Source organism: Leptodactylus fuscus, chromosome 11, assembly GCF_031893055.1.
Source record: "Leptodactylus fuscus isolate aLepFus1 chromosome 11, aLepFus1.hap2, whole genome shotgun sequence".
Taxonomy (NCBI): Eukaryota; Metazoa; Chordata; class Amphibia; order Anura; family Leptodactylidae; genus Leptodactylus; species Leptodactylus fuscus.
In genome coordinates, this window is record NC_134275.1 from 3480070 (window position 1) to 3507483 (window position 27414).

General features: G+C 40.4%; 1 protein-coding gene across 2 annotated transcripts in view; it reads right to left on the bottom strand.

Annotated features, from left to right (window-relative positions):
• The window catches only part of COL4A6 (collagen type IV alpha 6 chain), a 122938-nt gene that overhangs the window by 27459 nt on the left and 68065 nt on the right, over positions 1-27414 (bottom strand). For both annotated transcript variants that reach the window (XM_075259421.1, XM_075259420.1), the window contains exons 4-12: positions 7301-7435; positions 6401-6445; positions 6076-6192; positions 5918-5986; positions 4512-4547; positions 4328-4390; positions 1681-1716; positions 1282-1323; positions 937-1026 (exon numbers count right to left, since the gene is read on the bottom strand). In XM_075259421.1, the coding sequence (XP_075115522.1) occupies positions 937-1026; positions 1282-1323; positions 1681-1716; positions 4328-4390; positions 4512-4547; positions 5918-5986; positions 6076-6192; positions 6401-6445; positions 7301-7435 (633 nt within the window). The remainder of the gene's footprint in view (positions 1-936; positions 1027-1281; positions 1324-1680; positions 1717-4327; positions 4391-4511; positions 4548-5917; positions 5987-6075; positions 6193-6400; positions 6446-7300; positions 7436-27414) is intronic.

Here is a 27414-nt window from a genome sequence, read left to right on the forward strand (position 1 = left end):
GAACAACAGTAACCTTTCCAACAACTAATATTACATACAGTGCTCATACACCTCCAATAACTTTTGGCCAACAATCATTTCTCCCATTATCTGTAAACACATCTATAGTTGCATATATTCTCAATAAGCCTCTGACAGTGGATTCTCACCCTTAAGAACCACATTAGGCAAACGAATGTCAGGCAAAGATAGAATAATACACATTAGATGGTCGTCCAGTGTGGCCAAAATCAGAGGCTTCTGTAAATCTAAGGTCGAGTTCACGCCTGCGCCCGGTCTCCGCTTTGCAGGTTTCCGTCTTCTGCCCGAGAAACTGGACAGGAGACGGAAACCCGGCAACTTCTCCGCGGCGAAACCGATTTTTTTTTTTTATCAGGACACAAAGTTGAACATACAGGACTTTGTGTCCAGTTAAAAAAAAAAACAATTTCGCCGCGGAGACCAAAAGTCGCTCACGGGCGGACACTTTGGAAACCCATTCAAGTGAATTCAAGTGAATGGGTTTGAAAACGGACTGCCAGTTTCTTAGGCAAAATACTGAAACCTGCAAAGCGGAAACTGGGCGCAGATGTGAACCCGCCCTAAAGGGAATTTAGACAATTTTTTCTGTTTTTGTGTATAATTCTAACTATACAAACCCCCGTGACTATTGTCATTCTTTATGAGTAACTAAGTATAACAAGGATATATATAGAACTCCTTGGTGATCCGCTTATTTACTGATGACTTGTATTCCGATACTATGTTACATTTACTGTAATCAGAATTTAATCCACAAGGTTCTGCTTCAATAGTCTACACATGGTCCAGGTAAATGTGACCCTCTGTTTGTTTCACCTGCAATGTCACCGATAACAGAATGTAATATCATATTGTATCAGACTGATATTCTAGTGTGAATATTTCTGTAACACATAATATAACATATATACATACCGGGTCTCCGGGGATTCCTTTCAAGAAAGTTGAGAATTCCATGCCACTTGAGGCAGGAGGTCCTGGAAGACCCTGACGGCCGGTGTCTCCCTGTATGGAAGCAGATGAGGTGTAACTATGGGCCACACTATGTTAAACTGAGTCTCAATCCAAATACCATAGACCAATTTGGGGTTTCCTGGCAGTCTCTGCAACAATCACATGTCATACATAATTCACGTGACCTCAGCGATCACATGAATGATATATGTGATGTCATCACTGGATGGAGCTGCAGCGCTAAAACAGGATTGTAGTAAATAAAAATCCTTATAAAGTGCTAAGTTATTACGATGTTACACGTACCTTGTCTCCCTTTTCGCCTTGATATCCAACTCCCATGTTACCCTGAAAATAAGGTCACAAAAAACAATTAGAATGTCTTAAACATCTAAGTCATTAAATTGTGATCTATCTGATGTAAAGCTTTAATAATAATAATGTCTTGTTCATATCATGGTAATACGCTGGAAATATCCCGACATATATACAAGAGATGTGATCTAGTGTTATGTGTCACCTACAGGCTTGTATACCATATGGTATAAGGTATATGAGATAGAATAGCCTGCCGTATCATCCCACACCATATGTGACACCCTATAAACACGAGGACGAGTCCATAAGGACAATCTTTTAGTCTTCAGTAATGGAACTGGTGCACAACACAACCTTACAAGAACAGTAAAAACAATGATAACTTACTTTTGGACCTATAAGACCAGGAGCACCAGGCGGACCCTAAAGGGAAAATCGGAAAGTAATCAGTTATTGAAATGTATATATGTACTAGCTGTTACCGGCGACTTCGTCTGCGGTGATTGTAGAAGTGGGTATATACAGGCGCGGGTAAGGTTTTCGTACTGTGTATAAGGTATGGGATATGAAATGTAACTTTGTATCTTGTTTTTGCTGTAATTCAGACAATACATGAGACTTTTGTGTTGCAGTTACTTTGTATTTGAGCTGCTATATATACGGTGTTGTGAGAAACTTTACATAGTGACTTTGGGACAGAAGTATTTGAAGTTAACCCTTTCCTGCCGATGGCATTTTTTGATTTTCGTGTTTGACTCCCCTCCCTCTAAACCCCATAACTTTTTTATTTCTCCGCTCCCAGAGCCATATGAGGTCTTAATTTTTCCTGGGACAAATTTTTCAAAAAAAATCCAAAACTGTGTTTAAAATTTTTTTTTTAAAAAGTCGCCATATTCCGACAGCCGTAACTTTTTTATACTTGTGTGTACGGGGATGTATAGGGCGTCTTTTTTTGCGTGACCGGGTGTACTTTGTAGTTCTACCATTTTTGGGAAATATTATTGCTTTGATCACTGTTTATTCAAATTTTTATCAGAATCAAAACAGTGAAAAAACAGCGGTTTGGCACTGTTGACCATTTTTCCCGCTACAGCGTTTACCGAACAGGAAAAATATTTGTATAGCTTTGTAGAGCGGGCGATTTCGGACGTGGGGATACCTAATATGTATGTGTTTCACAGTTTTTAAGTACTTTTATATGTGTTCTAGAGAAAAGGGGGTGATTTGAATTTTTAATCCTTTTTATTTTTTTTTTATATTTTTTTTACTTTTTAAAAAATTTTTTTTTTTGCATTTATTAGACCGCCTAGGGGTATTGACATGGGTGGGGGGTGTCGCGGATTGTCAGAGCGGTGGGGGTCGGCAAACATGGCTGCTCCGGAGCGTTAAAGAGCGCCTCCTGGAGTATCGTTAAGGTGAGGGGCAAAGTGGTAAAGTATATGTATATGAGATTGTGTGGGGTTAGGGGCGAGGCTGCAGAGGGCAATATGAATTTTGTGGCTTGCTATGGTCCAAAGTGTGTGAGATTGCAGAGATGGTGATGTGAGTTTGGGTTTTGTGGGGGTCCTGGCACAAACGTATGTGCGCTATTGTGACGAAAAGTAGCCTATTGCGCAATCGGGTGTATTAACTATGTTTGTGGAAAATTTCAGCCGAATCGGTCGAGCAGTTTTTTCGTGATTGAGGAACAAACATCCGAACATCCAAACATCCAAACCCACAAACTTTCACATTTATAATATTAATAGGATTATAGCCGATTGATGTTACAGGCAGCGGTATAAGTACCGCCATAGTGGCCGTCACAGGGCCCATGATAGGCCGACGTTGTGAGGCAGAATGACACTGGTGTAACCCAAGTCTGTGATGTAGTCATGTGGGAGCGCAGGAAAGGTGAGTAACTCGGGTTTTTATGTAAGTCACCTCCCCTGGGTCTCAATTATTATACTCTGCGGTGTGAAAAGTAATAGTTTGTGTGTGGTGTTCTCCAAAAATTTTGGATTCTGCAGAAAAGAACCTGAAATTTTTTGCAATATTTGCAAGGGACACCATTGGGACCACAATGGGATGTGGCGTGTGGAGGGGCCACAATGGGACATTTTAGGGCTAGTTCACATGTAAAAACCTCCTGGCTTATTTTGGTCCTGAAAAAAACCGCTTCCTAATTAGGAAGCTTTTTTTTTACCTTGCCAAGCTTTTTTTGGAGCTTTTTTTTTTTTTTGTAAAAACCGCTTCCAAAAAAAGCCAGGCTGTTTTCCCTTCCCATAAAGTGAATGGGCTGAAAAAACCGCTAGTGGTTTTTTTCCATGCTTATTTTTGCAAAAAAACGCGCGGAAAAAAAAACGCACGGTTTTTGCCTCTCATTCACTTCTATTGCTTTCTTTAGGCGGAAAACGCCTGAAGAAAGGTAATGTCGCTTCTTTTTTCTGCTAGCTGAAAAAAAGCTAGCAGAAAAAAAAAGCTAGCGGAAAAAAAAAGCAAAGCTAGCTGTTCACATAGGGCTCCATTGTAAAGGGGCTGATTTTGAAGCGAAATCCGCTGTCAAAAAACTCCCCTTTGCCCACGTGTGAACTAGCCCTTACATTCATGAGGGGCAGCTATGGGACAATATATTGTACAAAGGCCACTTTGGGAAATTGTAGGGTGTATAAATGGGGCATTATACTTTATGGGGGCCGTTAAATTAGATGCAATACTCTGGGGGAGGTGGGGTCCCCAAGTCAAAAGTTTGCTATGAGGCCCAATCTTTGTTAGTAACGCCCCTGCATACAAATCTGTATTTATTATTCTTCATCATTCTATATATGAGATATGGTGCGATACATGTAAAACAACACTTTGGGTGTGACAAGTGTGTGTACCTGTTTATGCAAAAGTAGTGACATTCAATACAGGACATTGTATATTGTATATGCCTGTATGCAGATTTGTAACTGTCCTACAAATTGAATTCTTTATTCTAAATGTTTAGGTTTTTTTCACCAAATATTCTTATGGAATAGAAGAAGTTCCATTCTAACAGCATTATACATACCGGTAAGCCGGGCGGCCCAGCTGGCCCTGTTGTGCCTTGAAACCCAGTTTCTCCTCGTGGCCCCTGTAGTGATGCACATTAATAACAATCAGTCCTATTCATATCAATGTATTGTGTTACTATATGAACAGTTCTAAGATAAATTCCAAAATGACTACAACACGATTCAAACAATGATACATACAGGAAGGCCATCGAGTCCGTTCACTCCATTGTCACCCTGTAACAATGAAAAAGACAAAGGGACCAGGTTAGTAACAATGTTGCAACAGGTTGCAACAATGTGGTCAAGAAAGACCTGACGCCTTCTTGGGGTTATTTACATGTTGCAAGAACTTTGGGTTTTTATAACCTTTGGGACAAAAAGTAGTTAGAACAGGTTTTGTCTATCTGCATTATTTCAGCAACAAATAAGAAAACAAGGTAAAAGTTATACAAATTCTACACAACAACCTTTGCATGTAGGTAAAGCTTTCTTTTTCTTTTTTTCATTCCTAATTTCCTGAGCAGACCTGAGGCTTGTAAGTCCCCCTTTGCTGATCCAGCGCTTTATTCCTATTAGAGTTCCCTCCTGATCCAATAATAAGCCAAACCATTTACCTGCTTAGTAACTTATCCGTCTTTATTTGTTACTTAACCCTTTCCCGTCACAGCCAGCTATCATTTCTTTATTTTTGCACCCACGTCTTCCAACAGCCCTAACCATTTTACTTTTCCGTTCACAGAACCTTACAGGGCTTCATGTTTGCAGGACAAGTTGTAATTCATAATGGAAGCCTTTAGTATTCTATAGGACTTCTGTATGGTGTGGAATCAGAGAAAAAACTGGTTTGTGCCACTTTCTGATAGGTGTTGTTTTTGTAGGGTGCACTGTATGGCCAAACCGATCTGTGACCTGTATTCTGCAGGTCGTTACCGTTACTGTGATACCAAATTTATATAATTTTTTAAAAAAATGTTTTAACATCTTAAAAAATCCAAAACGTAGAAAAAACCCAATTTTTTTCCTGGAGTCGCCATATTCCGACACCCGTTACTTTTTTATATTATTGTGTATATAATTGCATAAGGTGCCTTGTTTGCAGGGCCAGATGTGCTTTTTTTAATTTATTTCTAGGGAATGTCTGATGTCTTGAACAATTTTTTTCATTGAAATTTTTTGGAAGGTAAAATGGTGAAAATAAAGCGGTTTAGGCTATTTTGAATTTTTTTCCCGCTACAGCAGGGGTCCCCAACCTTATGCTGAGTTCACACAGAGCTTTTTGGTCTGGATTTTGACCTCAGAATCCGGCTCCAAAAAACACCTCCCACGGCTAACCACGACTGGATACCAATGCATTGTACTGGCATCCAGCTGCGGCATTCCGCTTTGGATTAGGGCCTAGTCAGGAGGGAGTGTTGTGCCGTGGAGGCCGGGGCGGATTCAGCTGCAGAATCCGGGTCAAGATAGGGCAGCTCGCTTCTTTTTTTATCTGCAGAAGTGAACGTCTCCCAGTCAAGGAATCAATGCCGGGTCCAACAAGGACACAAGTGCATTATAGTGTCCAAGCACACACATCACAATTGTTATGGCCAAGGTCTTTGGCTTACCTTTGGTCCTTTAATTTCACCCTGAGCAAAGGAAGGCTCTCCCTTCTGGCCTTTTCGACCTGGAAAGCCCTGGGGATAAAAGGAAGCGCAGACAGATCGTTCATATAAACACAAAAGCAGAATTCAATTATTTTAGTGTTGACATGAATCTCTCTCACTGGTAGTCCGGGACTCCCTAGAAATCCTGGAGATCCGGGGAATCCATCATCGCCTTTGGTACCATTACACCCATCTAGCCCAGGCAATCCTCTATGACCCGGCTGTCCGATATGACCCTTAAAATTAGAGAGAAAAACAAGATTTTTTTAGGAAACTCTGTTGCCAGCACCACTTTTTGGGAACTAGCTGAATAAATATCAGTCACTACGTCATGCTGGAAGTAGAAATGGGTTTGGTATAGATAGGACTTTCAGAAATATTGGCCTGGACACAATGACGATTGAAAGACACAGAGATGGAAGGACATGAGGGCACACAACTTACTGGAATCCCATTAGACCCTTGGAATCCGGGAACTCCCATCGGACCCTGCGGGAAGATAAAACACAATAAATAATATGTAACTGTAATACGATAGTAAGAGTGAGGGGATACAACTACATATACAGGATACAAATAGGAACAGGACAGGGCAAAATAACCCAAAATATGTACAATATAGGAAATATCTGAAGAGTCGCTAGAGAAGTGCTGAACAGGCGGGGATGGTTCACAAAGGAGGGAATCGGTTCTGATCTTCTTAGAATTAGATCTTGCACATAATCCCGTCCACTTTTGTTACAATAAACGTAAATGTATCAATCCCTTTCAATGTAGCGTCCGTGCCGTCAGGAAACCGGGCTCATGAATGTCATGGCTCTGAAAGGGTTTGTGTGACTTATCGTTTTAATATTTAATAGGGACCATGAACATATACAAGCATTCTCCGCTCTCCCTGGTCCTATCGTCTTCTGTATACAGGCCGTTCATGCCAGGCGACCATTACAGCCAATTACAGGCTTCAGGGGTGACCTCTTCACAAACAGCAGCCATTTATGAAGAGGTCACCAGTGAGGGCTGTGATTGGCGCATCGACACAACCGGGGTGTGACTGCTGACGTCAGTTGAGGATCCTGTATAGAGGAGATCATACATACTGCCACGGGAAACAATCTCATCTGAGACAGTAGGTTTGGCCATTCACATCTACACATCCCTTTCCATCATCCCCGGGCACAATCCTCTTTACCTTGTCGGCTGATGTTGGGATGGTCATGGAGAAACACACTTAGAAAAATAACCCGGAATCCCAATCTCCAGACATCCCATAGCAGCCATGATGTCTTCTTGTCAATGCCACAATATTACCGAATGAAAAGGAGTTATATGCCTAATGAAGCAGACCTGCTCTCCTTTGGGTCCAGATGGTCCTGGTGATCCTTGATATCCTCTTTCACCTTTCGGTCCTGTAACGCCAGCAGGCCCGTCAAATCCTACAGGCCCCATTGGACCTTGTGGCCCAAGCTGGCCAGGGCGACCCTAGTAAAGAAACAATAGGTTTATAAAAAATACATGAAAAATAAGGTATATTGGTTTGCATAAACCAAAACATGAAAAATAAAGAGTGGCAACACAGCATTGCAGCCTTGCAGCGCTGGAGTCTTGGGTTCGAATCCCACCAGGAACAACATCTGCAAGGCGTTTGTATGTTCTCCCCGTGTTTGTGTGGATTTCCTGCCATTCTACAAAGACAGACTGATAGGGAAAAATGTACATTGTGATCCTTATATGGGGCTCACAATCTACATTTAAAACAAACAAAAAAAAGAATAAGAGACGATGCAAACATGACCCCTTCCCCCCCAAAAAAAAACCACCGCTGCAAATACTTGTGAACTTCATGACGTAATTCTATAAGTAGGACCATGTATTATTCAATCATCCAAAAAAGAAATGAGAAATACTTATTGGATTTGCATATACGACGTAGCAGCACGTTCACTATATATTACCATAACATTGATTCGGAGAAAAAAAGCAAAAAAATTACATTAAAAATTTCCTTGCGACAAAAAAGTTCCACTTGACACAGGAACATTCCAGGAAAATAAAAAGTCAGCCAGATTTTTGCCAAAATTTTTTAGGTCTATGAATGGCCCAAACAGCTGCCGGTAAACTTCTACTTTTCTACTGAGAAATGTATCTGTGTCATTGGAATTGTTTAGCTGCTGTATACGAGGATTAGTATAAGATATCATCCTAAATAAACTTCCAGCAAAGACGTACAAATAGATCCTGCACAACTTGACCCTACAACCAGATTTCCTTCCATCTGTCCCTGACGTCTTGTTAACCTACCAAATATACATTGACAGATGGACGGGATTACCATTACACGATCAGACGACATAGTGTTTGTTTGTAGTCTGTAACCATGGAGAACTATAGACGGACATATTTCTAATCAAGATTACTTGCAAAATTGCTTCAAGTTTTATTTTTTGATGCATTACGGCAATAAAACCAAACTGGTTGCAGATAGACACAGCGTTTAAAGGAATCCTATCATTGGATACCCTGATTTCTTTGCTAAAAATTTGCATTCACCATCTTACAATTTTAGGATGTCTTTAAGATGTAGTCATGTCTTTCAGGTGTACTTTCATTGTAGCATGGTGGCACATTGGTTAGCATGATTGTCTTGCCTTGGGTTCGGATGTGTTCAAAGACAACATCTGCATGGAGTGTGTATGTTCTAAGAAAGACTTGGAGGATCTCCTTCGGGTCCTCCAGTTTCCACCTGTAAGATGGGGCAGACCGTGCAGGCGCACACCTAGAACAGCGGGCTCTTTGCGCAGGGAAGGGTTATTATACCTCTGTCAGTAAAGTTAGTGCACCGCAGCTTGGCGTTTGTTAGGTTACGATGTACTTTCGTTACGTTATATGATGTCTCCTATACATTCTCTTGTTGTTTCATCTAGTGCAGATCATTGTGCGCTCAGTGTCGAGGTATTTTTAGAATGTAAATCATGCAATGACTCCTTAGTGGTGGAGTAAGGTTGCAGCCATGAGTTGCGTTCTAGACAATGTTGTTTGTTGTTCCCCTATGATGTGACTTAATGATGTCAGCCTCTACCCAGGGCATGAGATGGGCCAGGAGAGCTTCTGGAGCAGAAAGGGACCACATCTGTCCAGACGGGTGCACCTGAATAGCACCAGGAGTGCAGGAGCTGAGGTCCTGCAGTGGTGAAAGACGCGCTTCTATTGTTGCAAAAAATGTACTGCCCCCCACCACAGGACCTCTGCTCCTACTACACCCCAAAGACATACCCATAGGGAATTGAGATTGTGAGCCCTGCTGAAAACAGTATTGTCCATGTCTGTAAAGCACCGCAGATTATGTATCATAAAATAATACATTTCATTGAGCAATTTAAATACTTTATAACATGGTATTATAATTTAGAAATTGCTTTACAATAATTAGATGAATAGGTTACGTCCTGTGCGCATGTACATTACATATTGCCTATACTGTATGTAGACATTCCTAGACAAAATCTCAAAAAAATCTATGTTGTCATTCCTGCTCTGTAACAGCAGGGGGCGCACAAGGCTCGATCAGCACAGACAAGTCATTCCAAACTGCAGGAGACCCTTCCCCAGAATAGCCGCACACTTGTAGGGACCTGCCAAAGTAAATTTTATTTGTTATTTCCTAGAAATGTGTCTAGGACGGGAAAGTTAAATGCAGAGTGGCATGCAAAGATCCTTCTATTGTGAAGGGAAACACCTGGTCCTCTGCACACCCTATGACATCATGCAGGCAGTAAAGGAGGCAATGCAAACCTTCCACCTTTACCCCACTTAATGGATCTTCCCACTTAATTGACACATCTGCAAACATCAAGGTGGGTTATTCCTAGCCCTTCCTCAGGGTTCATTCTTTTTTTTTTTTTTTTTGGGGGGGGGGGGGGTGCAGAGTGTCATCTGTTGTGCGTCTATTTTACATTTTAACATGAATAAGTTGGATAGAGACTCGCTCTAGTGTTCTCTACAAGTAACCAACACCATAGGAAGGTATTGGGAAACTGTGTAGCAAAAAAGTAATAGTTATACTAATGACTCCCAACAGGGGGCAGCAGCGCTGTCAGTCTGCAATGTATAAGAGTGTTAGGGTGTGATATGTGATAACCATCACAAGGTCTGTTTATTATGGAGGGGACTATAGGCGCTATATGGCCACTTCAAGCACTATATGGGTGCAAGATTTTTGTATGGGCAAAGTATAGAATTATTTGGGTATGATCGGTCTCCGTGTAGTTAGTGCGGCACGCTGTAGGGTCTGTCTGGTTTGTATCGGCAGAGTATCGGTACTGGTTTGCTTTTATATACTTGTGATGTACATTGACATGGAATAAGAATGACACACTTATCCTTATAGAATCTACCTGGCCTATGAGTAATGAGTAAACCTGGTCTGGATACTTTGTAGACAATGTATCACCACAACTTACGGAACTAAATGAATGCGTGAACTATTGATATAGTATATCCCTTTATTTATCTGGGGACCATATAGCCATATATATACGTGATAATACTATGGACTTGAGGGTTGGCTACATCTCAATGATTCCCTAGCCACAATATACATCATGTAGTAACATTACAGAGACATAGAGCCACATTGCTACTAGAAGATTCTGACTCGCTCATATCCCGTCTCATCCTCTTCTTTCATTAGTCCCTTTAGGTTCTGCATTATTAAATGCCCTTTCATTAGAAATCCGGCTCCCACCATCAAACGTTATAAATACAGAAATCAGAGACCGTATAAGGCCGCAGTGTTCTGCGAGAGGGCAGAGGTTGGCAAGTGCTTATTAAAATGTTCTGGGAAGAAACGGAGGGAGAAGATGGAAACTTAGACATAAAAAGGACTAGTAAGACGTCTGTCAATGGCAATACAAATTTTGCAAAGTTTATGGATTTCAAGTGTTGATCAGGTTAAGGATTAAGGCTGGGATAGATCTATGCACTTGTACAGGTATCATCATGTGTATAGGAATATAATGAGAGGGTAAGGGCGTATCGTTCTATATAGCGTATACTAAGCTTGCATTCTATTACATCTGGCATTATATAACACATCACCCCAATACAAGTCTATAACTTGGGGACTGTCGGCTTTAGATTGAATGCAAAATTTGAGATGACTCGAAAGGACACAAGAGCATTCATGCGTTCCCACCAAAACAGAGTAAGAAACAGTCTAGACCGGTTTTATAAGCCAAGTGCAGTCGTCTTTCCGAGCTTTTTCCCAGTTGATTTAGGAATAGGAAGGGTTCAAATAGAACATAAAAGGCTCCAGACCACATTTCAATGGGACGGTTGTTTGCCCCATTGGAGGAATGTCCTACAATTTCATGGGTGACCTCTTGTGGGGTTAGGGCACGGCAGGGTTATCACAGCTGCTGTCCTCAATGAGGGGGTCAGGAGGCCGGAGGAGAAGTTTTATCTTCCCAGACTTCACAGCACAGAAAAGATGAATGGTCGGTAGTTAAGATTGTAAAAACCTCAGAAACCAGTCAGAACTCCATCAAGTACCATATAAGTGTCCTATAGAAGAACCCAGCCCTCCTAAATCACAGAAGCCGCCAAGGCCTAGGGTAAGGACGGCTTCATCTACTTCTACAATAAAACCCTGGCTTGTATCTACTCAAGGGCTTTAATAGGCAAACAGAATATTTCCAACCTTACATCAAAAGCGAGAGTAATGGCTCTCTCCTGTGTCACAAACTCAACCAGTTATCCTAAAATGGGATGTTTAGAAATGTTTGCTATGCCTACGCTTAAGACAGGCCATAAATAGTTAATAGGTGGGGGCCGACAGCCAAGTCCCATACAGATCAGTTATTTGGGGCTGTGTTTGGTACCCGTACTATACAGTACACAGAGGAGGAGGTAGATAGCTCTGTACACTGTATAATGATCAGGTGCAGTTACTACAGCTGCTGTAAGGGAACCATAACACTATACAGTGCAGAGAGGCAGAGGTAGATAGCTCTGTACACTGTATACAGGGTGCAGTTACTACAGCTGCCATAAAGGAGCCATAACACTATACAGTGCACAGAGGAGGAGGTAGATAGCACTATACACTGTATACAGGGTGCAGTTACTACAGCTGCCATAAAGGAGCCATAACACTATACAGTGCACAGAGGCGGAGGTAGATAGCTCTGTACACTGTATAACGAACGGGTGCAGTTACCACAGCTGCTGTAAAGGAGCCATAACATTGCACAGAGGCGGAGGTAGATAGCTCTGTACACTGTATAATGAACGGGTGCAGTTACCACAGCTGCTGTAAAGGAGCCATAACATTGCACAGAGGCGGAGGTAGATAGCTCTGTACACTGTATAATGAACGGGTGCAGTTACCACAGCTGCTGTAAAGGAGCCATAACACTATACAGTGTACAGAGGAGGAGGTAGATAGCTCTGTACACTGTATAATGATCGGGTGCAGTTACTACAGCTGCTATAAAGGAGCCATAACACTATACAGTGTACGGAGCTATCTGCTTCTGGCTCCATGCACTGTATAGTACAGAACATAGGTTTCTGATCATTGTGACCAGTCTTACAGAACTTGAAATGGATGCGAGTTAACCGTTTATGTACAAAGGATAGGATTTATTTTTATCTTCCTTATCTGTTACGATTGTCCTAAATCCTAACCTTTCTATCTGCTAGAAGGGGGTTATTGTCACATAATCCTTCATATGGTAGTTTTTGTTTTGCACATGTGACAGATTAAAGGGTTTTCTTGGCTTTTTTTGACAGCCAAACCTTAGGATAATATGGGATATCTGGGCAAGGGGTGACACCTGCCCCCCACACCACACCTGCCCCCACACCATCAGCTGTTTGGGACTGCGGTGTACGGTGCCAGATATAGAGATATCTCCATACATATACATAGTGGCCATCCAATGTTAGCTGTCCTTGAAGTGAAAGAGAGCAGCACTGCAGTAACACTATCCGGCCACTATACAAGGGATGGTGCCCTCTGCTTCTGGCTCTGTACACTGTGTAGCTCTAGGCTGAAAAGTAGCACCAAACACCTCATTATGCGAGGGCCAAGTGCAAACCCCAAACTGAGTGGACATTGATGGGCTATCCTAGCTCGCCATCAAAATAATAAGCCTGGAATGTATCCTGGTCACAAAGATATGTTTTCTGCTCCTATTAAAGGTCTCTGCACGTCACTATTATTGGTTTGGGAGGCATTTTGGAGCCGACCGACTCCCTACTCATAGCCACAGACCCTTCCACAAGGCAAAGGAACACAATTGTGATAAATGTCCTGCATTGCCTTTCTGGCTACGAATAAGGAAGTGTCCGGTCCTTGTGGCCACCATACCTTTATAATAGTGACTAGCCGCCTTGTTCTTCCTAGTTAATTGTCCTCGTTTTGCATTTTTATTTGCTAATTGCTTTACACAAGCCCCCTATTGTCATTAAGATAAAGGATAAGATGGATAAGGCTGTGGCTAGTAACTATCCCTAGACTGGCGCCTCCCGGTGGACGGGTTTATCCTTTGGAAACATGTACAGGATAAGGAGTTAAGCAGATTTGAGGTTGTACGTCATGTTATTTTCTGCAATGTAAAGTTCCCTTAAATACAGGGCTCTGTGTGGCATCTCTGGAGGGTTTATGGAGGGCGACAGAATGAGGGGGGAGGAGAACCAGACAAATTGCTCCTCTTTTGTTGGTGAAGCCATAAATACTTGTGGCTGTGGATTCGGTCACACATCACTTGCATGAGACAGGTGAATCTGAGCGCTACCAAGATCTGAATGCTGGAAAACAAGAGCTGAAGAAATCATTTCCATCACAAAAGCAAAGACCGAGGAGCCTCCTATAGAGGTTCTTAAGTCACCTAACTTCATACTGTGATACTTCAAAGAGGGGAAAGTTTGCCCTCCCAAATCACTTTTCATTCTCCATTACCACGGGCAAACATGATAACAAAAACTGCCCCCCCTGCTTGATCTGCCCATATTGTGTTTCCTGCCGGGTCATTAATGAAGCACGTAATTAGCACGTCATGGCGGCGGCGCCCACAATGTAGGATTCTTGTTCCCAGACATAAATATGGATCCGCGATGAGAACATTTGGATTTTCAGCGCTGGTGTATTGTTCTCTGGGCTGGGTATGGATTACATAAGGCTACAGGCACACAACAGTCTATGAGAAAGTAGAGTAGATGTGCCATACGTGTGCCGTCCGTGGAACACAAATTGGACGGGAGTAGCACCCATCCAGAGTATTGTGTCCAGGCCCACGACCCCCCACAAGCAGTGGAGTTGGAGAAGGGACCAATTTGGGGTGGAATTGGAAAAATGAAATGATTAATTATTATTAATTATATTACAGTTTTAAATATTTTATAATTAATTAGATGTATACTTTGTTACACATTGACTTTCATTGGAATCAATCACTAGTTTGGTAATGAATTATTGCTTTTGACTGACCAGGGCTGGGGTCAGAGTCAGTAGTTCGGCCTTCCAACTCCTCAGCCCTGCCCACAAGGACCCGTGAAACACTCAGAAAGGAATTGGTCGGTGGGTACGCATGGGGCCAAACTGTTTGAAAACCCGTCTCGGCTTACTGGACAGTCACAGTGACTGCTACATTGTTACATTGTGATGTGAAACAGCAGCACAAAACTCCAAAACAAAACTGGGATTAATATTTAGGGAATATTCAGACTGTGGACTGTAAATGGATTATAAAAGTCTGCAGCAAAATCCATAAGCAAACTTGTTATTAGTTACAGACATCAATTCAAGGATTGCCCAGAATTTTTTTTTTTTTAAAAAGCAAACACTTGGGTATCGCTGATCACATTTTTTTTCAGGCTTATAAATCATGGTTGTATGTACACGGTTTCTGTAATGGATTTTGCACCAAAAAGAAGTGTCAGGATCTACCTTGGTGAATTATTGTGGCAAGAACTAAACATGCAGTAATTGCCCTCAACAATGATGTAACAATGACAATCCACTTTATTGTTCATTCTATGCAGGGCGGTGGAGTTTGGGTGACCGACTCTGACTCCAACTTGAAAATAAAATAATTTGTTTTAAATAAATTCTACAATGATTAATATTGTATCATTAATTGTATTGTTTGTTACATAGTTACATTCTAAAGAAGTTCAATCACTAGATTGTTGGTGAATTAGAGGATCTTTACTGTCTCTGCCTGAGCACGGCTGCCATTTAGGAAGGCGTTGGTGTCAGATGCAGAGTTGGGTTGTGGAAAAATAGAGGAGTGGGCATTGATGTTTTGGCCTACCGACTCCACAGCTCTGGTGGTAGAGCCTTATCTTGAAGGCAGCATAGTGTAGCATAGCTTAGCAGACGCCGTGTGTGTCTTGTCCCTTTCTTCCTCTCCATATACTTCTATGTAAGAAGTAATTCAGCCTGATATTACGAAGTTTCTTGTATTCATCTGCATTGAACATATTCATTGAATCGTTGTTTTATAAGTACCCTTGTGGAGAAATATTTGGTAAGTTAGAAGAGGACAACCTTACAAGAAGTATAAACTATACAGTTTAAGAAAACCGCTACAATATAACATTACAATAAAGTCTTCTTATCCAATTAGGTAAGTGTTCTGCACTGGGCACGGTCACCTTAATACACTTCGTTGACTTGTACGCACCAGAGAGGCGGCATGGACCTGGCATTGAGAAGTGTATCACAATATCAGTGCTTTCATACTGAATCCTGCCCCTCCAGACATGCACCTGTTCCTCCCAAGTTGTGGCTATTCTATAGACAGGGGCTCGGCCCATCATTAGACAATTCCAGAAGTGAACTATTAACCTACATGACTTTCCATTGGCTTAGCGCACAGAATAAACGATTAAGTCCAATGTTGCTTATCATCACTTGGATTGTGTGTTTAAGTCCAGGGACAGTATTACGTGGCTATGTTAACACTCCGAAAGGCCAAAATCATTTGTTGGTATAAACTACACTTCCAGTCTGCTTAATCTTTGATGGACAGATGCCATTGTCTCCGAAATCTCTCTCCAAACAATACAACAAAGGCTTAGATGACTATGTGGGCTGGAGAATCTACCCATGGTGCTTTGTGTTTCCTGCCAATATAGCCCTGGAATTCATGACCATGCAGATCACCAAATAACACAAAGGTCCAGGGATTAGAGCCGGCGCTTTGTATGGGAGACTCTGAGGTCTGGAGGAAGATTGTACCTGTCATGGTTTGTGTTCATTAGGCCTTGATGAGAGGCAGAAGGAAGCGGCGCTGCAGAAGATCACAAACAGCCGAGTGTGATAGTCACTGATCTGGACATGATAGCCTAATTCCAGCTGTCCCGCACACTGGGCCTAAAGGACCGAAATCATCAACAAGTGTCTGCACATTCTCTTCTGCAGCTTAAGACATTAGATGATCCCAAGTGACTCCTCTCCTTATCTTGACAGTAGGAAAAGTAGGTGTTGTATAGAAGATACTGGAAAGGCGCAGCATGGTGGAAAATGGAGGAGATTCATCTCTAGTCCCAGCATAACATGCACCTAAATTATCAGGAGGGGAACGTCTTGTCAATTAGGAGGCAACATATCCGAGACCCGCAAGTCTACTCCAACTATGAGCTGCCTAGAAACCAGAAAATTGGCGCAAATGGCGAAATCTAATGAAAGAATAAATTACTTAGATGTGCTACTATTATTTTTTACACTATCTATTCTATCTATCTATCTATCTATCTATCTATCTATCTCCTATCTATCTATCTATCTCCTATCTATCTATCTATCTCCTATCTATCTATCTATCTCCTATCTATCTATCTATATCCTATCTATCTATCTATCTATCTATCTATATCCTATCTATCTATCTATCTATCTATCTATCTATCTCCTATCTATCTATCTCCTATCTATCTATCTATCTATCTATCTATCTATCTCCTATCTATCTATCTCCTATCTATCTATCTATCTATCTATCTCCTATCTATCTATCTATCTATCTATCTATCTCCTATCTATCTATCTATCTATCTATCTCCTATCTATCTATCTATCTATCTATCTATCTATCTATCTATCTATATCCTATCTATCTATCTATCTATTTATCTATATCCTATCTATCTATCTATCTATCTATCTATCTCCTATCTATCTATCTATCTATCTATCTATCTATCTCCTATCTATCTATCTATCTATCTATCTATCTATCTCCTATCTATCTATCTATCTATCTATCTCCTATCTATCTATCTATCTATCTCCTATCTATCTATCTATCTATATATCTATCTCCTATCTATCTCCTATCTATCTATCTATCTATCTATCTATCTATCTATCTATCTATATATCTATATATCTATCTCCTATCTATCTATCTATCTATCTATCTATCTATCTATCTATCTATCTATTTCCTATCTATCTATCCATCTATCTATCTATCTCCTATCTATCTATCTATCTATCTATCTATTTCCTATCTATCTATTTCCTATCTATCTATCTATCTCCTATCTATCTATCTACAGTCCTATGAAAAAGTTTGGGCACCCCTATTAATCTTAATCATTTTTAGTTCTAAATATTTTGGTGTTTGCAACAGCCATTTCAGTTTGATATATCTAATAACTGATGGACACAGTAATATTTCAGGATTGAAATGAGGTTTATTGTACTAACAGAAAATGCGCAATATGCATTAAACCAAAATTTGACCGGTGCAAAAGTATGGGCACCTCAACAGAAAAGTGACATTAATATTTAGTAGATCCTCCTTTTGCAAAGATAACAGCCTCTAGTCGCTTCCTGTAGCTTTTAATCAGTTCCTGGATCCTGGATGAAGGGATTTTGGACCATTTCTTTCTACAAAACAATTCAAGTTCAGTTAAGTTTGATGGTCGCCGAACATGGACAGCCCGCTCTCAAATGATCTGAAAACAAAGATTGTTCAACATAGTTGTTCAGGGGAAGGATACAAAACGTTGTCTCAGAGATTTAACCTGTCAGTTTCCACTGTGAGGAACATAGTAAGGAAATGGAAGAGCACAGGGACAGTTCTTGTTAAGCCCAGAAGTGGCAGGCCAAGAAAAATATCAGAAAGGCAGAGAAGAAGAATGGTGAGAACAGTCAAGGACAATCCACAGACCACCTCCAAAGAGCTGCAGCATCATCTTGCTGCAGATGGTGTCACTGTGCATCGGTCAACTATACAGCGCACTTTGCACAAATAGAAGCTGTATGGGAGAGTGATGAGAAAGAAGCCGTTTCTGCACGTACGCCACAAATAGAGTTGCCTGAGGTATGAAAAAGCACATTTGGACAAGGCAGCTTCATTTTGGAAACAAAAATTGAGTTGTTTGGTTATAAAAAAAGGCATTATGCATGGCGTCCAAAAAGAAACAGCATTCCAAGAAAAACACTTGCTACCCACTGTAAAATTTGGTGGAGGTTCCATCATGCTTTGGGGCTGTGTGGCCAATGCCGGCATCGGGAATCTTGTTAAAGTTGAGAGTCGCATGGATTCCACTCAGTATCAGCAGATTCTTGAGAATAATGTTCAAGAATCAGTGACGAAGTTGAAGTTACGCCGGGGATGGATATTTCAGCAAGACAATGATCCAAAACACCGCTCCAAATCCTCAGGCATTCATGCAGAGGAACAATTACAATGTTCTGGAATGGCCATCCCAGTCCCCAGACCTGAATATCATTGAACATCTGTGGGATGATTTGAAGCGGGCTGTCCATGCTCGGCGACCATCTAACTTAACTGAACTTGAATTGTTTGTCCAAAATACCTTCATCCAGGATCCAGGAACTGATTAAAAGCTACAGGAAGCGACTAGAGGCTGTTATCTTTGCAAAAGGAGGATCTACTAAATATTAATGTCACTTTTCTGTTGAGGTGCCCATACTTTTGCACCGGTCAAATTTTGGTTTAATGCATATTGCACATTTTCTGTTAGTACAATAAACCTCATTTCAATCCTGAAATATTACTGTGTCCATCAGTTATTAGATATATCAAACTGAAATGGCTGTTGCAAATACCATAATATTTAGAACTAAAAATGATTAAGATTAATAGGGGTGCCCAAACTTTTTCATAGGACTGTATCTATCTATCTATCTATCTATCTATCTATCTATCTATCTATCTATCTCCTATCTATCCATCTATCTATCTATCTATCTATCTCCTATCTATCCATCTATCTATCTATCTATCTATCTATCTCCTATCTATCCATCTATCTATCTATCTATCTATCTCCTATCTACCTATCTATCTATCTATCTATCTATCTATCTATCTATCTATCTATCTCCTATCTATCCATCTATCTATCTCCTATCTATCTATCTATCTCCTATCTATCTATCTATCTATCTCCTATCTATCTCCTATCTATCTATCTATCTATCTATCTATCTATCTATCTATCTCCTATCTATCTATCTATCTATCTATCTATCTCCTATCTATCCATCTATCTATCTATCTATCTATCTATCTATCTATCTCCTATCTACCTATCTATCTATCTATCTATCTATCTATCTCCTATCTATCCATCTATCTATCTCCTATCTATCTATCTATCTATCTATCTATCTCCTATCTATCTATCTATCTATCTATCTATCTATCTATCTATCTATCTCCTATCTATCTATCTATCTATCTATCTATCTATCTATCTCCTATCTATCTATCTCCTATCTATCTATCTATCTCCTATCTATCTATCTATCTATCTATCTATCTATCTATCTCCTATCTATCTATCTATCTATCTATCTCCTATCTATCTATCTCCTACCTACCTATCTATCTATCTATCTATCTATCTCCTATCTATCTATCTATCTATCTATCTATCTCCTATCTATCTATCTCCTATCTATCTATCTATCTATCTATCTATCTATCTATCTATCTCCTATCTATCTATCTATCTCCTATCTATCTATCTATCTATCTATCTCCTATCTATCTATCTATCTATCTATCTATCTATCTATCTCCTATCTATCTATCTATCTATCTCCTATCTATCTATCTATCTATCTCCTATCTATCTATCTATCTATCTCCTATCTATCTATCTATCTATCTATCTATCTCCTATCTATCTATCTCCTATCTATCTATCTATCTATCTATCTATCTATCTATCTATCTCCTATCTATCCATCTATCTATCTATCTATCTCCTATCTATCTATCTATCTATCTATCTATCTATCTCTCTCCTATCTATCTATCTATCTCCTATCTATCTATCTATCTATCTATCTCCTATCTATCTATCTATCTATCTATCTATCTATCTCCTATCTATCTATCTATCTATCTATCTATCTATCTATCTATCTCCTATCTATCTATCTCCTATCTATCTATCTATCTATCTATCTATCTATCTATCTATCTATCTCCTATCTATCTATCTATCTATCTATCTATCTCCTATCTATCTATCTCCTATCTATCTATCTATCTATCTATCTATCTATCTATCTCCTATCTATCTATCTATCTATCTATCTCCTATCTATCTATCTATCTATCTATCTATCTATCTATCTATCTCCTATCTATCTATCTATCTATCTATCTCCTATCTATCTATCTATCTATCTATCTATCTATCTATCTCCTATCTATCTATCTATCTATCTATCTATCTATCTATCTCCTATCTATCTATCTCCTATCTATCTATCTCCTATCTATCTATCTATCTATCTATCTATCTATCTATCTATCTATCTATCTCTCTCCTATCTATCTATCTATCTATCTATCTATCTCCTACCTATCTATCTATCTATCTATCTATCTATCTATCTATCTCCTATCTATCTATCTCCTATCTATCTATCTATCTATCTATCTCCTATCTATCTATCTATCTATCTCCTATCTATCTATCTCCTATCTATCTATCTATCTATCTATCTATCTATCTATCTATCTATCTATCTATCTCCTATCTATCTATCTATCTATCTATCTATCTATCTATCTATCTATCTATCATCTATCTATCTCCTATCTATCCATCTATCTATCTATCTCCTATCTATCTATCTATCTATCTCCTATCTATCTATCTATCTATCTATCTATCTATCTATCTCCTATCTATCTATCTATCTATCTATCTATCTATCTATCTCCTATCTATCTATCTATCTATCTATCTATCTATCTATCTATCTCTCTATCTATCTTCTATCTATCTATCTATCTATCTATCTATCTATCTATCTATCTCCTATCTATCTATCTATCTATCTATCTATCTATCTATCTATCTATCTATCTATGACAACTTTACATTCTATTGACTACATGCAGTTCTGTGAATTACCACTAGAGGGGACTGGATGATAAAAGCTGTCCATGGCATCTTACTGTACATTTCTGTGTTATCCCCATATATCCTCTGTACTGTATACAGGACGGCAGTGCACATGTATAAGTATATAACCTGTTATATTGGCAGTATACTTTCAGCTATGGCTATATAACAGGTCTCAGATAAAAGATACCATCTATATCATCATTATTTGATTTTGGTTTTCCAATCCCACCAATATATTATACCTTTTCTTACTCCATCCAATGCCCCCAAAACAGAAATGAATTTTAAAAAAAGTGTCTCTACCTCTCCCAAACTTTCTGCACCAAAACTCAATACACTTCAATTAAACATTGCTAAAGTCCCTACCACTAACGGTCTCCCTTTTTGCTAATTTGCAGTTCACTCCTTCGGTACTAGGAAAATCCGTCCATAGATATAATAATTCCATCTTCCTTATCTAATGTGAGTATAGGGGGATCACACAGTGAATGCAGAGGGGAGGGGTTGATTCTCCTCATAGCCTGCACAAACATCTGCAAACTGTTGCTCTGTGCAAAGACTGAAGATTCTGTAAATCTCACAGTTCACAATGTAACAAAAGTCTTCTATGTACTTGTATCTATTTTTGCTCACATTACAGATGGGACATTATTCACAGACAGCATTCACCTTTCCTAATTGTGCTCATAAATTACTCTTCTTTTATTCCTGCATGTATTTGCCCTGTATTTAGTGTCTAGTGCTATTGTACAGTTACTCCTGGCATGGCACAACAATATCCTTAATGGTGAGGGTGTAGGGCAGACTACTCCATATTGTACATGCCCAGAACCTCATAGACAAATGTAAAATGTGTTTTAGACATAATGTGTTTAAGAAAAACTGATCGGAAACCATGTAAGCAGTCGTACAGTCATAGAACAGATTGCATAGCACATAATGCAACTTTTCATGCAAACTCAGCTACCCTTATAATCTCACTGCAAAAAATTCTAGGCAGAAAACGTATCTAGCGCCGCCCTAACCCCCCGTTATTTTGTGGAATTTAGTGTTTTGCAGTTAGGGTGTCGCAGAACGCTTTGGGACAAGGTTCTTCTATCTATAGAGCTCAAATAACTTGCAGTAAATGAGAATATTTGCTCCATATCTCAGCTTAGTAGAGACAAAGTGCATAGCAGGGGACACTCGACTACAAGAACCTACTAAGTGTTTACATTGGTATTTCTGAAGAAGCTGCCATGTCCAGGAATGACAAACATCTGCACAATCTCCTTCATTGTGATCTGTGACACCCGTCCCCAATTCTTGAAGCCATTTCCCTATCAACTGAACAAATCACTACTTCAAAGTGAACCAATGTACTCCAGACACTTCTTAAATAAAGCTGGCATATACAAAGGCGCCAACGTCAGATTGAAGATAATAGAACAAAACCCTACATAAGAGAACAAAACCCTACCTGATAGAACAAAACCCTACCCCACCATGGAAAACAGCTTGCAAAAACAAAACAAAAAAATCTGAATTTTCTTAAGAATTCTACCAAAATTACTGGGTCGGGGGGATATCGCCACTCCATAGGGAGAGACCACCATATAGGTGTGTGGAGTCTTATTAAGCCATTAGCGCTCCACTGTGCAAGGGAACATGGGAAGAATATGCAAATCTGACTTCCATGATGTAATTAGGAAGACAGTGCCTCAGCCATGCACCCCTACAGGGGGCGCTCCCTTTAACATCACGTCTGACCTTCCAGAGGTCTTGTGTTCGCAATGATGCTAGGATTTTACCAGGTTCAGTATCTCAACCGACGGCCGTTTCGATGTGTTTGCATCTCTTCAGCCCGGTGTAGAGAGTACAGGACAGGTTGCTGGAAAGTCGCTCACAATCTACATTTAAAAAAAAAAATCCTAACCGGCTCCTGTTGAAATCAATGGGAGCCGGTCAGTTCTTTTGCTCAGTCTTCAGGTGGAGTCGCTTTGCAAATCCGACTGAAGATGGTCCTTCCCAACTAGCCCATTCATTTGAGCCTAATCCGGAGCGGAGTGCATGACTTGCAGTGCACTGTTATCCAGGTGCAGCTACCTGTATTTTGGCTTCTGCCTCAGGTTCTGGATCAAAGAACCCCGTCTGAACCCGGCCTATGATGCCACAACTAATGCTGGTCTTTGCATCTGAATGGACAGACAAGTGTATCAAAGGTCACAAATGTGGTGTGAACCTTGCCTAAACTGTAAAGTGCATGCACTTGCAGAAAATTAACAAATGTCGTGTACAGTACATCTGGCTAGGACACTCCATATGTGCATAGGGATCTCAATTACCCTCTTACCTTTGCTCTCTGCTCTGCACCACAAGCGCAGGAAATCTCTATATATGATATTTAACTTTGCATAATCCCCTCTTTACATCATTACGTTCATTATATACACGTCCAGATGCATTTCATCCTCCACACTCACTTATTAGACTTGCAGAATCCGGGTCGAGGCCTATAATTGTTAGATAAATATTTAAGAACCCAATATACATTCTAAGCTAAATATTGCGGTGCAGGCATTTAGTTTTGGAGGACTCTGATTCATCCCATGTGGTAGTTCTAGGAAACTCTCTAAACACTCCTGGGAAGAGTAGCATTAGCTAAAAGAATATATGACAAGTACGCAGGTGGTCTCAGGCGGCAGAAATGCGTCGTGTGTTTACGAGTAAATACGGGTCAGGGATCTACAGATATCGTTGACGTTGCAAAATATTTTTTTAAAGTGGTTAAGATTTGTCATGTCTGATTTACAGGCCCATTTATATTATGTCTAGCTGAATCACGCTACATCATAGAGTAAACTACGCTAGGACACTCATAGGCCTTATAAGGCGGCCAGACACGTTACATTAAAGGTGGCCGAGCCCAACGATGTTTATAGGGGTGTTTGCAAATTCCTTCCACAAAGATTGAGCCACAGGGACAGGTCCTGCTTGCAGAGGTTCAGTTATTTTAGAGAGTCTTGAACACTCCCTCAACATATTCCTCAAGATCTTTGTCAAAGAAATCTCACCCAGCCTAACTCTGTACCAAAAACTGTGAAACCGCCGTCTCCGAATGGGTGCCTGTGGTTTTGCTAAAATCCCTAGCTGTGGTTCAGACATGGACTCTCTGACATGACATGACATGGACTGCCTCTCTATAGGTGGCACTAGAGAGGCAGTTCTCTTTCTTCCAGAGTAAGGCTACTTTGTATCGGATGGGACCATTGTCAGCCATATTGGCTTTTATGGAGGTGCCTTTTCTGTCATCCGGTCGCCTAAATCAGTGGCTTAATATTCTAAACCTCAATTATATACAGTATTTCAGATGCCATTACTAATGCCTAGGTTAGCATTACACAGACTTTCCATCGGTTCTTACACGGACTCTCCATCGGTTCTTACACAGACTCTCCATCAGTTCTTACACAGACTCTCCATCGGTTCTTACACGGACTCTCCATCGGTTCTTACACGGACTCTCCATCGGTTCTTACACGGACTCTCCATCGGTTCTTACACGGACTCTCCATCGGTTCTTACAATAGGTTACACTGCTCACATCTGTAACTGCTAATAACTTTGACTCATGGGAATGTAGAACCCCGTATATTTTCTGTGGGAGTATCTCTATACTCTCCGTAGGTTCTTTAAATATTTGCGTGATGTGTCTCAGTACATGTCCGCTGTTCTGATGGGGATCAGATGTATAAACATATTTATGTAGGATAGACAAATCCATAATGTCAAGCAGCAGATTGAGGGAGGTCTAGTGTTAGGTCAACCTTACAAACAAATGCGTTTCCTGCATAATTTACTATACTTCTCATTTTATGTTCTTCCTTAATAAACCGGCCTTCAGATCAATGTCAAAGAAGAGGAAACAAGATGGTCAGATAGCTCCAAGTTAAACATATGTTCCTTCTGGCCTCGTTCCAGGGAACTAAAGTCTACATTTCGAGTTTGTACTTTAGGGGGCCACCATGAAAAAATGACATCCTCTGTTAATAGTTGTACGTCCACCACGTTCATGACCTATCGCTCAGCAGTCCAGGCTCGCACTGTAGTAAAGTTCTCCACTATAATCACTTTGCACATAGAACTTGATAAGATCCAGGATCTGCAGCGCTCAGTTACCTGGTCCGAATCCTTACCTAGTTCTGTTTTCTTCCCCTGGCCGAATTTCCCTCACTTGCTGGTTTCCAATGTTTGAGCATCAAAAACCTCATGTATTTGCTTAGTCTGAATATGCCCATGATTTGTTACTATGTATTTTTTGGTATAAACCCAATAGTTAAGAATCATTTGCCTCTTCTAAACTCCTATACATGACCATAACCTCGACTAGACTGAATGTCGCTCCATCTGTCTCTTTCGAGAAAATAAGAGTAAAGACCAAATAATATTTCACTTTTTTTCCTAAGACTGAATGCTGGATGTAGCGACATTATGTTACAATGTAGTTTATTTTATGTTTGATCACATTTTTTGGTTCAAAATTTTAAATAAAAGAATCAAAGAATGTTCCAGACATTGATCGGGAGGTTAAAAGGGACAAAAAATACACCAAAAAGAACATGAAAAGATAATTAAGGGAAGAGCCGAGCATAGGGAAAACGAATATGATGCTATGGACATTCCACGTCCAATGCAGAAGACCCGAGGCTCAGAAATAGGCCACATCTTATGGGAGAACCCCGGTGGCAGATACGTACAGCAACACACCCACATAAAGGGGAAGGGAAGGAGGCAACAAAATCTGGGAACCCATCATGCAGGTCCAACAACAAGGGAAGTCCATACTGGCCAGTAAGTCTCATAGGCTGACACTTCTCTTTTCTGTAGAGGTCACTTTTTTTTTTAGAAGTCATCACCTACAGGATTACGATAAAAGGTAACACCTATATATAGTGACCTCCATTCACAATGACCACTGTATAGATCATGTGTAAAACATGCTCAGTCTACACCAGGGGTCAGCAACCTTCATCTCTCCAGCTGATGTGGAACTACAACTCCCAGCATGCTCCATTCACTTCCAAGAACAGCAGAGCCAGTATGCATGCTGGGAGTCGTACTATTACAACAGCTGGAGAGCCAAAGGTTGCCGATCCCTGGTCTACAGGTTCCTATGGTCCATATGGCCACTGTAGGAAATCTCTGAATATTCCTACCAGGTTACCCCCATATTCAAGTATAGAAAATAGAATAAAAAAATCTAACCTAACTATTAGTGCGCATGCACCGGTATCATCAAGGAGAAAACTGAAGACAAGTACTGTACCTTACCAGGGACCTTACTGGAATCCTAAACCTTCACTGCTACTACTCTATATGAATATATTCATTTACTAGAAACTGTTTGGGAAGAATATGCAAGTCCATCTTCTATGATGTAATTAGGAGGTCAGTGCCTTAGTCATGCAGCCCAATAGAGGGCGCTCACTGAGCATGTGCAAGTCTGTCTTCCATGATGTAATTAGGAGGTCAGTGCCTCAGTCATGCAGCCCAATAGAGGGCTGGTAAAATCCCTGGTAAAATCCCACATCATTGCTGCAAAGGCCTCAGGGAAGGTCGGGCATGATGTTAAACGGAGCGCCCTCTATTGGGCTGCATGACTGAGGCACTGACTTCCTAATTACATCATGGAAGTCAGATTTGCATTTTCTTCCCATGTTCCCTTGCACAGTGGAGTGCTAATGGCTTAATAAGACTCCTCACACCTATATGGTGGTCTCTCCCTATGGAGTGACGATATCCCCCCAACCCTATAAACTGTTTGTCCTCTTTTTATCTTTTTTGGCCCGCTTGGCTGTAGTTTTTATGTTTTGCTCCGTTGCATTGAATCATCATTGGCTTATGTTTCACATTGAATAAACTCATCTGCCCCCCTTATACAGTGCAGTGAATCTCTCCTGTAAGATATGAAGACCTCGGCCTTGAGTTTTTCGTGTTCTGGTTGGAAGCCATGATACTTCTGTCAGATTACGGCTTTGTACATACATTTGCTTTTTTTTAACTAAACA